General features: G+C 54.7%; 4 protein-coding genes across 4 annotated transcripts; all 4 read right to left on the reverse strand.

Annotated features, from left to right (window-relative positions):
• Positions 1-85: 85 nt before the first annotated feature.
• ISF_05064 (hypothetical protein) lies at positions 86-1,900 on the reverse strand (the record flags this gene model as incomplete). The annotated part of the gene is made up of 2 exons (XM_018848669.1): positions 86-1,647; positions 1,705-1,900. 2 exons carry the CDS (start codon positions 1,898-1,900, stop codon positions 86-88), a joined length of 1,758 nt encoding a protein of 585 aa, XP_018704395.1.
• A 533-nt stretch (positions 1,901-2,433) lies between these two features.
• ISF_05065 (Major facilitator superfamily domain, general substrate transporter) lies at positions 2,434-4,179 on the reverse strand (the record flags this gene model as incomplete). Its single annotated transcript, XM_018848670.1, has 1 exon — positions 2,434-4,179. The coding sequence occupies one exon, from the start codon at positions 4,177-4,179 to the stop codon at positions 2,434-2,436; it is 1,746 nt and encodes a 581-aa protein (XP_018704396.1).
• A 6,433-nt stretch (positions 4,180-10,612) lies between these two features.
• Positions 10,613-12,517, reverse strand: ISF_05066 (Major facilitator superfamily transporter; the record flags this gene model as incomplete). Its single annotated transcript, XM_018848671.1, has 3 exons — positions 10,613-12,094; positions 12,163-12,371; positions 12,460-12,517. 3 exons carry the CDS (start codon positions 12,515-12,517, stop codon positions 10,613-10,615), a joined length of 1,749 nt encoding a protein of 582 aa, XP_018704397.1.
• Positions 12,518-13,210: 693 nt separating this feature from the next.
• ISF_05067 (Prefoldin, subunit 4) lies at positions 13,211-13,816 on the reverse strand (the record flags this gene model as incomplete). The annotated part of the gene is made up of 4 exons (XM_018848672.1): positions 13,211-13,403; positions 13,478-13,545; positions 13,605-13,733; positions 13,790-13,816. 4 exons carry the CDS (start codon positions 13,814-13,816, stop codon positions 13,211-13,213), a joined length of 417 nt encoding a protein of 138 aa, XP_018704398.1.
• Positions 13,817-13,861: the final 45 nt, after the last annotated feature.

Here is a 13,861-nt window from a genome sequence, read left to right on the forward strand (position 1 = left end):
AAATGAACAATGTGAGTCAACAACACAACACCAAACCAAAAAAGTCCAAACAATGATGCCTAAACAAGGAACAAACACGGGCCTCTTATGCTACACAGTCTTCCTCTTCACTCGCGGTCGCCTTCATCACCTCCAGCAAGACGCGCAGCCGGTTGGCCGACGCGTCCAGCGCCTCCGCCGCCAGCGCGTCGTCCGGGTCCGGCGGGGCCCTGCCCGTACGCTTGCGCTTGACCTTTGCGTTACGGGCGTCGACGCCGGCGCGGATCGCATCCTCGAGGGTCGGGGAGTACGCGAGAGAGCCGCACGCCCAGAGCAGCTGGACAGCGGCCTCGACGACGAGGGAGAGCTTGGCGTTGTCGTCGATGCCGACCGTGTTGGCCGGGTGCGGCGCGTAGCACTGCTCGAGCATGGCTGCGCTGAGGCGCCCTTCCTCATCGCCTTCGGGGTCGACGCGCCGTGGTGAGCGGTGGCCTGCCGGCAGCAGCAAGTTGAAAAGCGCCTTGATGAGCGTCACGCGCAGTCCTGGTGGTAGGCCGCCCCCTGGGTAGCCGCCGTCGTCGCCGCCGGGTCGCCGCCGCTGTTGCTGTCCGACGACGAGACCAAATACTGGTAGGGGTACCACCTTGAGCGACGACGCGTAGGCGTCAAACAGGTGGCGCACATAGGACAACTTCCGTAGCGCGTAGGTTGCACCCAACAGCAGCTGAAACAGACGCAGGCGCAGCGATATCGTATCAGTGAGCCCTGGAAACGTTGTCCCGAACGAAGCAGTCGCTTCGCGCGGGTTACGCGGTTTCTCGGGCGTTGGCGGCTCAGACACTCCGCATGAGAAGGGTTCGTCGTCGAGGTAGTCGCCAAACTTGCCATTGTCCACATCGACGCGGTCGTTGCGCTTCCGCTTCCGGCTCTCGCTCTGGCGGCCTCGCGGCTCCTTCTCGAAGACTTCGTGGAAGGCTGAGGTGGAGAGGCTGCCGCCGTCGGCAAAGAGGGCCTTCATGATGGCCTTGAAGCCGCCCTGCGGTCCGTTCTTCTGCTCCATGTACATGGCCAGGATGGAGTCCTGCCGCATGGTGGTCGGCGTGGGCCCATGCCTGCCGCTTGCCTCGTGCGCCTCCTGGTCCAGCCGCTCCCGCTCCGACCAGTCCGACTGCAAGACGTCGAGCATGAAGTCAAGCCACGCCTTCCAGTAGCGCCAGCGCTGCGGGTAGAGCGTGCTGCAGTTCAACGCCCACCCGAGCGTGGACCAGAAATCTTGCCCCCTGCTCCATATGCTGTTCTCGTTGGCGAGGCTGCCGCTGATGCGATCGCGATCGCGCTCGTCGATGGGCCCGTCGGAGAGGGTTCCATCAGTACTGTAGCCTGTTCGTCGGCGGTGCCATCGTGGCGTCGAATAAAACTCGAAGGCGGCGCGGAAGTTGGCGTTGACAGGTCCTACCACCTCGAGGAGGCTGCGAAGGTAGCTGAGGGCTGAGGCCGCAATCTCCTGGGACTGCTTGTCGGCGCGATTTGTGTACACGGGATGAACGATCAAGGTGTTGAGGACGGCAAGATGGGTGGGAGGTGGGACGTATACGCTCTTTGATGTCGGCCGCTGGCGCGAAGAGCCCGCGCCAAGTAGGCTGTCATACAGGTTGATGGCGCCAAGATCTGAGGGCCAGGTTAGTTTTTCTTTCGTGCCTATGCGATAGTCTTAGGTTGACATACAGAGGCCCTCTTCGAGGAAGATTTGGCAGTGTCCTTTGAGTTCGCGTGGTAAGGGCCGCACGTCGCGAAATGGTGTCTGTTGTAGAGACTGTAGCGGGCTGCTCGCTGCTGTCGAATCATGCGATGGCTCCGAATCTATTGCCGTGTGAAATGAGGACGGCGATGAGTCCGCATTTGAAACAACCGGCCGCAACATCCTCGGCGCGACTTGGTCGGTCGCAATACCTTTTTTCTTCTGTCTTTCACGTTGCCCCTGGTTGATGTGATGTACCAGCAAGAAATACAATGCGGGCGTCACTTTACGCGAAAGACATGGCGGTTCATGTTAGCCCACTTCTGTCTGTCGCGCGACGGGACGGGATGGGGCGTTTTCTGCACAGTGCGTCAAAGAGTGGCACTGTGCCACCACTTACACATTGGTATTACGGTTTACAGTCTACACAGACTCAACTCAGCGGTAGACTGAAGAATTCCAATAGAAATGTTGATAAATCAGTAAACATGCCCCGAGTTCTTGAGGTTTAAAAAAAAACTGTGACATTGGCTTGACAAGTTTCATTATGGTATCATGTAGTCTATGTAGTAAAGTGAGTAGCAGTAGCAAGTAGTTAATGGCAGCCATCTGGTCCATTGAAACAAAAACAAAAAAACCCATTATACAGTAGTGTATCTATTTTCTCCAGACGCCAGTGTAATGCAATGTGTTTGTTGGAAGCTCTCCGCAGGTGCCTACTTTGATGCAGGCTCCTGCTCTTTCTTCTCTGCCGCCTTCGCCGCATCTTCAACCTCGACTTCAGCCTCGGCCTCGGCCTCTGCCTCTTCTTCACTTCTGGGCCCAGCAGCCGCGGAAGCTGCCCTCATCTTCTCCATGATGCGAGAAGCCTCGGACGCATACTCGCAGCGAGCACGGATTTTGGCGCCATACTTGTAGAAGAGGAAGGGGAAGGGAAGGCAGGCAAGCGCCAGGAAAGCCGGGATGGAGCTGGCCCAGTGGATGCCAAGGTCCTTGTACATGTACGTCGTGAAGAGGGGGAAAGCTGCGCCAAAGAGGGATCGTAGAACCGAGTTTGCTGCCAGCACTGAGGCAGCGTAGATGACATAAGAGTCGATGAGATAGTTGAGGAGAGGGAGGAAGACGAGTAGGATGCCTGCGGCGAAGAAGCCGGAGCCGACGATGGAGACGGCCCAGTGAATTTCGGGACCATTGGTCCAGGCAAACCAAAAGAGGCCAACTGGAAGCAAGATAGAACCGAGAATAGCAGGTGGCAGTCTTTCCTCAGGAGGAGCAACGCCATTGGGATATGTCGCCGCCACCCGCTTATAGCGTTGGTTGTCGAAAACGGCATAAAGAGTCGCACTGACCATACCAATCGCGATGCCGATGAAAGCGAGACCACCGATACCGGGGCTCCAGCCACGGCCAAGCTGGTAGACAATAGGGAAGGCGGCGAAGCACAGGTACAATGTACCGTAAATGATGGCGATGTAGATCGATGTGAGAAGGACAATGGGCTCCTTGACGAGAAGAATCCAAGGGCGAGTAATGGAAACCTTGAACTGCGCGGCAGCGTTGCGAGGAGGTCCATGAGCGTCAAACTTGCTAACGTAGACCTTTCCGGTCATCTTGCTGAGCTTCGCGGCGCGCTTGCGGAGCAGGACCGGGGCGTACGTCTCCGGGTACGTCACGGTGCTGGCAATCCAGACGACGCCGCAAAAGATGGCGATCATGCCCTCGACCCAGCGCCAGCCCTTGGACTGGCCGAGGAAGCCACCTGCGATCGGTCCGAGCGCGGGGCCCAGGAACGGCGCCATCGAGAAGATGGCGCCGGCCTTGCCGCGCTCCTCAGCCGAGAAGATGTCCGCGATGACGCCGCCGGCGTTGGTCAGCGGCGAGGAGCCAAAGGCACCGGCGAAGAAGCGCAGCACAATCAGCGCGGCCATGCTGTTCGCGCCGGCGGCGCCCGCGTTGAACGCGGTGAGGGCAAGGTAGCTGATGAAAAACAGCTTCTGGCGGCCGACGACCTCAGAGAGCGGCGCCCACAGGAGCGGGCCGAGGGCGAAGCCTAGGACGAAGAGGGAGACGCCGAGGATAGCGACCTCCTGGGAGACGCGGAAGTCGAGGATGATCTCGCGGATGCCGCCTGAGTAGGCGGAGGAGGCGAAGGAGACGGCGAGGGTGGCGGTGGCCTGGATGGCGATGATGAGCCACTTGCGGCCCTCGGAGAAGCGGAAGGGGTCGTAGGCGTCGTCAGCCAGGAAGTCGACGACGAAAGGGGACTCGGCGGTGCCTTTGCCCGGGTAGGTGTGGTTGGCGACGGCGGGGGTCACGCCGGCCTGGTCGAGGAACCGGCGGAGGTAGGAGACGCGGTTGACGTCGGGCGAGGGCTGGGCTTCGACGTCATGGTCCGAGACGACGGTCATGGAGGATGCATAGCCGGCGGGCGTTGCGGTGCCACCGTTAGTCGGCGGCGACATGTCTGTAGGTTTCTCAAAAGGGCTGAGAAGTGGTTGTGGTCGGTGTGGGTTTGTTTTCGGTTTGTTGGCTTTCCCGTGGGACAGATGGGAAGAGGCTATATTATTCCCAGTACAATACCGAGAAGTACCGAAATATGTTTTTTCTTTATTATTCACGAACGAAGAAACAAGCTGCAAGCCAGGGTGGGCAGCCAAGTAACCTTATACTTGAGGATGCGAGTACACCACGGCGGGAGACCCATGAACGGAGATTTAGTATGCGAAAAAAAAAAAAAAAAGAAAAAACTATAATAAGCAAATGGTATTACAAACCCATGATCCGCTTCCTCGCTCGTAAAAGCGAGGAGAAAAACACCTTGGCCCCGTTGGCTAGTGATAGTTCCGCAAGACCGCAAGAAGGCCGCAAAGGGCGGGACGGGCGTTATGGCCGGAAGGGCAGCCGTCGCAGGCCGGCCCCAGCTGAGAGCGAGCCACGGGGTATCAACTAATCTCCGCGGAATTTTGGACCTCATTCAAGCCAACGAGACCCTGCCAAGCTCATCTGGGTAAGTTGCCAGGGGGCTATCAGGAGGCAATGTGGCGGCGCTGACAGCCGGATACAAGCTTTTTGTCGGTGCCCGAAACTGTGGCTTTCGCCGGTCACTCATCCAATCTAGGAAACATTATGGTTCCACCTGACTTGGTTTTTTTCTTCTCCCGCACTTCTCTGCGTTGTTGACGACTCGAAAAAACCCCGACGGCGTATAAGTGGGCTTATAGCCGAAGTCACTCAGAGCCCGCCTGTTGCCTGCCTTGCTTCGAGAAATCTTGTTATTATAAATCTTGTCAGATTGCCTTTTTCCTCGGCAAGATCCTCTGTCTCAATTAGTTGAAAGATTTGCAGAATGGCATTTCGGGATCATCCGACGATTGGCAGCCATTTTGTCTAAGACTGTTCTGCCTCCAAACTAGTGGCGCAAGAAACTGGCAGGGATAAGAAAGAATACATGACAATAGCTGGTGAAAAAAGGCGCGAGCAGTTCACCGGAGCCTCCTACGTAACTCGCGCCCGATGTGGCATGGGCTATCCGCGTTATTGCGCCATCCTGGCTCAGCCTGTTTGTTGATGCCATGTGGTTTGTCTGTCTATCTGACTGAGTTGCCAGCAATCAGGCAAGAAAGGTGCAATTCTGATGCACTTGAATGCATGTAGCAATGGCCGGCGACAATAGCAGCCGGGCTCCGATCTTCCAAGGCGAGACGGATACAACTGCCACGTGCGAGAGACCGCCGATTCTACGAAGTAATTAATGACATGTGATGCATTACTTGCAGGGGCAGTGGAGATGTCAAGTCATGCCAAGAATAAAGGAAAGATTGCTACCCGAACTGAGATGACGAAATCACAGCACTTCCACTCCCACCATTCCCACCTGCTCGCCTTGCATCTATGTATCCGAATCTCATTACTACCGTAAGCTCTAGCAGGGAGAACGCGGTCCATCCGGCTTCCGAATGCCAGCAGCATAACTAATTTACATGACCAATAAACACAACTAGTTATCAACTTCCCGGCTTACACCTTTGCCAGGATCAAGGAACGGACTTTTTCCCTTCTTCCCACTTTTTCGTTCCGCCTTTATTTATTAGTGGGTTGGCCGCGACGCCTCACATCCCGGCCGGCAGCCAGCTAAGCACCGTTGCGCCGACATTGTTGCCAAGTTCCCCGAAGTCACATCAAAAAAGCGGTTTGCCATGATCTTCTGCGTCTCAAGATCTGTGCCAGATGTCGTTACATTCCATGCTCTCCATGCACCACGAACCGACCTTTGACAGCTTGGGTGTTTCAGGCGGCCGGCAACCCATGCTCAGACACGCGCTCAGGCCTCGGATCCGAAGTGCCGTTTGCAAGTCCGCGGAGTTTTGGACAATGATAATACAGCCTACAACTTCTGCCCGAAGGAGCAGGGTGCCTCAGCTCTGAGGCTCTGATTCCAGATCAGGCGTATTTTCCGCTCTGAATACGGTTATTTATCTTTAGAACTCGTAATGATGGCGCGGATGCTCCGCATGCTGGTGAACTATTGGCTGATGCCGGCCCAAACTTTGTCATCTGATGTCCTAATCTCATCCATAACAACAACTTTGCTTGCGCCACAATGCGCCAGAATATCCCAATAAGTTACCAACCGAGAGATCAACTGCCCTTCTTTTGTAGCTTCGGCGGAAGCATCCTTGGGGACTCTGCTCCGCGGGCGAATGCACGAGGAGTGCGAAACTGGGTTTTGTTCCATCTTTGTGCGTAGCGATGAGCCACGAAAGGAACGATCCGTCACAAACGAAAGTTTGACCACAATGAACGTTCCATTAAGTTTTTCTGGTTTGTGACAATGTTCCTTTTCATAACTTCGTCGACCTTTTCCACAGTATTCGCGGAGTTACTCTTGAGTAGCTGTGGGTGTAAGCCAGTGGGCGGCGAAGTGGCTGAGGATCGCAGCACCAGCGAACTCTCTCTCTACCAGCTCGGAATTTCGCATTCAGATATCGCCGGTATTATCCATGAGGGCCGAGGAATTATCCATTGCCGCAATCTGCAGATCGTGGCCAAGACTAGATGATCTTGGTAAGCCTTGACAGTCGCAGAGGTAACAATTCCGTATGTGCCGCCACCGCCCTGGAGAGCTGCGAATAAGTCTTAGCACTGACATGAAATTGCAGTGACAACTTCTTCAGATGATTAAACGACCTCCTGCACAAGAATCTGCGCCTAGAGCAAACTCGTGTCTTAGGGGACCATGGCCTCCACGTCGAAGGTGGCCTCCGATTGTGCCGACCGTCTACCTGAAGTTAGAAGAGTAACAATGAAGTCCGATATGTGGGAAATACACACGCATTTCAGGAGAGCTAGGTAGCTTGGCGAGAGCGATACAACTCAACAGCCGCGTCGTACAGTTTCGCAAGCGCTGTGAGTTTGCTATCATCTGAAACATGGTAAAAACTTTTCGAGATATTCCGGCTCCTTTAATAGTCGGATTGTGGCTGCAAATCCATTGATAAGAATTTACCCAAGGTACTGAGCTTCACAAATATCCCCACGGAAAAGTGTGCAAGCAAACGGCCGTTCGCTGCCAGCTGGCGAGAAATCGTCTGGCCAAGGCTCGCAGCAGTAGGTGGATTAAACACTTTCCAAGATCTTCACTATCGAATCGCAACAGGCAACGTGCAACGTGCAACAAAATCAGACGGTCCTTTTACTCTAGTCTTTTTATTACAATAAAATACATTTTACCATGGCGCCCTGCCTTCTTTCCTTTCTCTGCAAGCAGCACCATTCAGGCCAAGTTCCTGTACTACAATGCGTCCATCCCACCTTCCGCGTCCATCGCCAGCCGGCTTGGTTGTCCCTCCTGATGGCAACCAGCTCGCCGGCTACAAGTTTTCCTGATACATTGCTCGCCATCCCTCATCGCGTTGAGATCAATACTTACTACGCTTGCCAGCATTGTCTTTCAATCACATCTAAATGATACCAACCTCTTCTTACCTTTAGACAAAGGCAAACTCCAGAACAAACGCTCACAAACAGGCCGACCGCGGCCATGCTGAGCCTCTGCGGCTGCACTTCTCGTCGTCGAGCCAAACAGCCGGCAATTTTATCCGACGAAAATGTTGCACCCAAAGCCAAAGCAAGTCTGGGGCCGTCCCAAACGATGGCTCACGACACTGTCCCTTCCCTAGGTGATGGTAGGCTAAGCTTGGATGACTTTGGCGTACAACCCTCGGAAATACCCAAAAGAAAAGCTAGCAATGCACTCGAAGCAGTAAAAGCAAAGCTCATTCGACACTTATCATATGACAAAGATCACTCGCAGAAGCCTCAGGCTTCTCCCGATAGCGACAAAGAAGAGATTGCCCGCCGAGCAGAGCTTCGCCGTTTTCGAGCCCGAAGAATCCAGGAAGAGCTAAACCAAGACCGCAGCAAATCCATATCCGCTCATACTTCTATTCGAAGCACAAGATATCTATCGCCCTTCATCGACATTGGTCGTCCCGGTCATGGTCCCAGGGATGCCATCGAGTTTTCGATCGATAGCGGCAGCCACCTTCCTGCACCATATCCATCTCCTATACCGAGCTTGACATCTTTGAAGTCCAAGCCTCCAAATATGCAAATGAAGCGATGGAGCAGCTGCCCGGCTGCCATTGGAGAGCAACCAGGCCAAGTCGCTACACCCTTCTACAATAAGTCAAACGCAACGATTTCATGGAAACGTTACACCACACCCGGCAAGATAACAGGATCTAAATCGCTACCAAACTTGCTGCAGCTTAGCATAAGAGCTCCTCAGATGGCCAGAACTAAGACTGCTACCTTTGGCAGCGAGAGCCCTACTACCATGGACGCTTGGCTCACGTTGCAGGAATCCCGGTCGCGAGCCAGCCCAGCCTTGAGCGTCACAGATCATAGGATGCCATCCCTTGGCTCTCGCCGATGTCATTTTCCACGGGCTAATAGAAGAACCACCGACTTCAGCCAAGATACTGTCACAAATCCCTACCCGGTCCGGCAGAGTGGCGCTTCACAACGTCTTCCATCCGTGTCGATGCGGCAGCGGGGCTCGCAAGCGGCAGGCAGCTTAAAGCAAGGTTCTACCAATTGCCCTCAACAACGAAGCCTGGCTGTTTCCACTGATGGAAAAAAGAATACCTCTTCAAGCTCCAGCCAGAGGCGTATCAGGCCCTCGGAAACCCCGGGTGGAATCTCATCCTCATATTATCCCTCTGTGATGCCAAGCATACAGCCCAGCCCAAGTCGATCGAACTCGCTAGTCAACGTTCTGAGTATGAGGGACCTGCAAAGTCTAGAGTTGTCTCCTTTTGACTGTAAGTACATCCATACTGTCAAGAACTTGGCTAATGGGTAGTAGGGCACGATGACAATTCTATACTCAAAAGTTTCGGTACCTCTGGTGACGACGGTAGCTCATACGCTACAGCTGAGGATGGCGAGAATGACTCTCAAACCTCTCCACGAATTTACAATAGCAGCGACAAACGAGGCCACGATGGCCAAGTAGATGAACAGCAAGCCCCGCACCGGCGCTTCAAGAATACCTTAAGCATCTGCAAACACAGGGAAAATAGTAAATCTGACATCACCGTCAATGACAGCAGATATCCCAAAGCTGGCAAGAACACTCGATCTCGTACGGAAAGATCGGGTCTTCCGACAGTTTGGCGATCGGGGAGCGGATCATGGGATATTCAGGCCAGCCTCCCCAAACGCATTTCTTCGAAACTTTGGTATCAATCCCGTAGGGCCTCGGAGACCATTCCCGAAGCAAACTGCCCAGTGGCAGTATGCGAGGATGGAAGCACACACGACAAAGTTGGTATCTCAGTAGGTCCCACAGCAGGGGCTGAAAACGTCCTAGGAGACGCTCCTGCAACATTACGAAAGAGCAAGCTGGAGACCTCAAATGGATTTAAAAGCGACCGAAAACACGATACTAGGTAAGGTATAGCCTCAAGTGGAGTTCCCATCTTAACACCGTTCTGCAGTAAAGTACCTGGTATTCCACATCAATCCGCACAGCCCTCTGTCTTGTCTCGAAACTCCGTTGCCTACAACGCCTTGCAAAAAGTCTCTCAACGAAACGCATCCGCGCCTCCTCTATCATGGACAAGGTTGCGAAATCAGAATCAAAACTCAGTAAGTTTTATCGGCAGCAAATCCAAGAGGATATCAATTGCAGGAGACGATGATCCTGTTCAGCCGGGTCGCAACTTGCTCGCCGAGAACCATGATGTTCGCTCTTTCAGTTTCCCGGCCAAGATGGGTGACTTGATGGAGAGTGTCCTCACGAAAATAATTCCTTCCCGGAAGTCATCGGATAGCTTGAAAAGTCCGAGCTCAGAGCCGACTCTCAGCAGAATTTTGCCATTGGAGCCTTTGAGGATTGACGAGGTCCAGACTTCTCCAATCTTGGGCGAGATCGAGATCTTCCGACCTACTCGATAGACTACAAAAGATTATACTCCTATGAAGGCTTCCTAACTCTCAAATTGCTTGTTTTCAGGAAGAATTACGGTGGCTCAATTTACGTCAACGTTCTTAGGGTTGTTCAATTTTCATGAATGTGGCTCTACCGGCTGCTTTCTACAGTGTTACGGGGTGTTAAAACAGCATACATTTAAAGGATGTTCATTAATGGCAATTGCATTCATATGTATGGACGACGAGACCTATCTTATGTAGCAACAGATGTATGAATGAACTCTTCAATATCTTAAAATGCGTAAGGATGACTAGCGATGCTTGGCGTTGGAATAGGGTGGAGAGAGGGAGCATCCAGCTCCTTTTAGTTGTGCAGTTGCACACTGGGATACTACCGTGCTAGATGGAACAAGAACAAGGGATAGAAACGAGAATAAAGAAGCAAATTTAGATAGTCTAGACTTCCTGCTGTTCTACAGCGTGCTGCATTTGCGCTTCCCCTCCTTCTCGTTTTGACTTTTCCCGCATCTCCTCCCTCTCCTGGCGCCGACGGCGCTCCTCGGCCCTGCGCGCCAGCTTCTCCCTCCTCTCTCGCAGGGCGACGCAAAACTTTGACCTTGCGCGGATGGCCTCGCCCTTCCAGATGAAGACGAACGGGATGACGCACATGACGGCGAGCAGGCCGCCGAGCAGGGAGCAGGCGCCGGCGATGCCAAGGCGGTCAAACATCTTGGTAGTGGCAAAGGGCAGGACGACGGCGAGGACGGAGCGGCTGGTGGAGGAGGCGGCGTTGGCGGAGGCAGCGAAGACCTCATAAGCGTCGACGAGGTAGTTGAGGATGGCGAAGAAGATGAGGACCATGCCGGCGCCGAAGGGGATGCCAGCGAGAAGCGGCACGGCGAAGGGGACGCCGGGGCGGGCGCTCCAACCCATCCAGAAGAGGGAAACGACGAAAAGCGGGCCGCCGATGCAGGCGAGGGGGAGCCGGCGGTACTCCTCGCGACGAACCCAGGCGGCGTCGCGGGCCTGGGCGCGGGCGAGGACGGCGTCCCAGTTCCAGAAGATGGGGAGGGCGACGGCGGCGCCGACGCCGACGGAGAGGTAGGTGAGGCCGGCCTCGCCGGGGCTGAGGTGGTAGAGGCCCTGGTAGATGATCGGGTACGCCTGGAAGGACATGTAGAAGACGGCGTAGACGAGGCCGAGGTAGGCGCAGCAGCAGGCGACGATGGGTTCGGTGACAAGCATGCGCAAGGGCCGCGCTAGGACGACGCTGATGAGCTGGCGCACGTCAGTCTCTTCAAGTTCACGCGGCGCGACGACCTTGTTGCGGATAGGGTCCTGCTCGCGGAGGCGGCGGGCGCGGCGCTCGAGCAGCACGGGCTCATACGTCTCGGGCAGGAAGAGCACGCAGGCGAGGGTGGCACCGGCGTACATAAGATTGATCCAAAAGGCCCAGCGCCAGCCAATGGTCTCGGCGGCGTAGCCCGAGATAATGGGACTGATGAGCGGACCGAGGGTAGTGACGACCATGAAGACGCCAAAGGCGCGACCGCGGGTGCGCGCGTCGCCGTAGACGTCGGCGAGGATGCCCGCAACGATGGCGATCGGAGAGGCGGCGAAGACGCCAGTGAAGAAGCGCAGCACGAGCAGCGCACCCCACGACGGCGCGAGCGCACAGCCCATGGTGAAGAGCGCAAAGCTGGTGAACGTGGCGAGCGTCAGGCGCCGCCGGCCCATATGCTCGCTCAGCGGGCCCCAGATGAGCGGGCCGAAGACGTAGCCGACGAGGAAGACGGAGATAGGCAGCACGCGCTGCTCCTGCGACGTCACGCCGAAGTAAGCGGTGATGAAGGGGATCGCCTGACTGGGGAGCGCGGATCCAATCGTCGAGTTGAGAACGAGCATCGATGTCAAGGCGACGACGACACACTTTTTGGCCTGGGGGCGAGTGATGTGGTCAGCTGGATCCTCGTGAGGGGTGGGACGGAGAATAGGATATCACAAACATTACCCCAGTTCTTGGGGTTTTCTGGGTCATCGATCTTCCATTCTATTGTTTCATAGCCAGGACGACTGCGCGTGCGCGAGCGAATCTGGTCCAGCGCTGCGAGGTTGTCGTCCTCGAGATCTTCCTCCTCGGGTAGCGGGGACTCGAAATGCTCCTCGTCCACATCAAGGCGCATCTCAGTACTCGACACGCTATGCGACCCAGCGTCTGCATGTAAAAAGATTGGTATCAGTCAGCAAGGCAGCGCAATTAATAAGTGTGATCCGCGCTCTCAGGGTTCTGGGTGGTGCCTTACGAGGTCGCGTCGAGTTTTCTGTTTCCTCACCAACGACGGTGGGATCGCTGCCGCTCATTTTTGGTATGACTGCCTGGGTCAAAAGTCCCCTACTCGGCTATCATGGCAAGTCGCAGAGATGGGAGCTGCAGTCTGAGTACGGCGCGGTCAGCTTACTTTCAGCAGCGATGCTGCGTAAGTAATTTCCCAGGTTGGTCCGATAGCGAGCTCTTGGTGCGTAGGGCAAGATGAAAACGAAAAGAATATCCGTGCCATGATTTGAAATCGGCGAAGGAGCGAAGAGACGGACCCAATAACATCTTCTTAGCACGGCCAAGGCGTGGGGCCGTTCATCGGGCGGCGCTTTGAATATACCGGGTTTAACAGTACGACAACCATTCCGAGACAAAAATTCTGCCAGTCAACGCGAGGCAAAGGCTCCCCGCACCCTACTTGTCCGCGGAATTCGGGGCGGAGAGCGGTGCGTGCATTTTTGGCCTTATTTCGCAGCCGATGATAGGGTCACAATGGAACCGCAAGGAGAGGTGTTCAGAGGCCACTTACAAGTCGCTCTTCTAGCCACTAGCGCCACACTCCGATTTACGGCCCCCGCGGAGCCTTGATGCTCTCACCAAGCTAAATACGTGCCGACACCGTATCATAAGCACAATCTTGTGCTTGGGCACGTACTTGGGCGCGCAGGGTTCACAGTGTAGGTGGCATATTCGTGGGGTTGGTGCGATGCTGGGCTTTCGGTTGTATTATTCGTTTTCTATACTTCGAGGTTGATCTGTTTGCCGAACCTGGCATAAAGATCGACTTTAAGTTCTCCCATTTGTTCTTTAATGGTGCTTATTTTGCCCTCCAGGGTATCGGTCTCCTCTTCGATTCGAGTGATCGCCGTGCTCAGCATCTCCTGGGCCTGTTCTAGGGGCAGGTGGAAGAATGCGTCGCCAATTTTATATCTGACAGTTATTAGTACACAGACAATTTCCAACGCAGTCGTGCAGTGCATTAATAGACTGTTTGTATATCATACTGGATTTTCTCGTCTTCGTCGGCAAGCTCGAGTTCGGTCGTGAGGTCGTCTAGCTCTTCCTTTTCTTTCTATTTCGCGATATCGTTAGTCAACCGCCTGCGTACGTTTAAGCGTCAATAAAACAAACGTTTTTCGCCTTCAGTTCCTCATCCAGCAGCAGTTCCCTTTGGTTCAATCTGCTGAATCTGTTGATCTTGTCCTGGTCCTCACGACGGACCTCGACCTCTTGTCCCGCGGCCTCCTCTTCCTTGGAGAGCTGTGCGCCGCATGTTAGTCGGAGAACGGAAACTTGAATTTGAAGAAGCCGCGTACCATTCTCCTTTGTAATAAGGACGCCATTTTGAGCGCTGCTGTGCAATTCGGAAAGCTTCGTTGTATCTTCTT

This window comes from Cordyceps fumosorosea (genome assembly GCF_001636725.1).
Source record: "Cordyceps fumosorosea ARSEF 2679 chromosome Unknown scaffold_11, whole genome shotgun sequence".
Taxonomy (NCBI): domain Eukaryota; kingdom Fungi; phylum Ascomycota; class Sordariomycetes; order Hypocreales; family Cordycipitaceae; genus Cordyceps; species Cordyceps fumosorosea.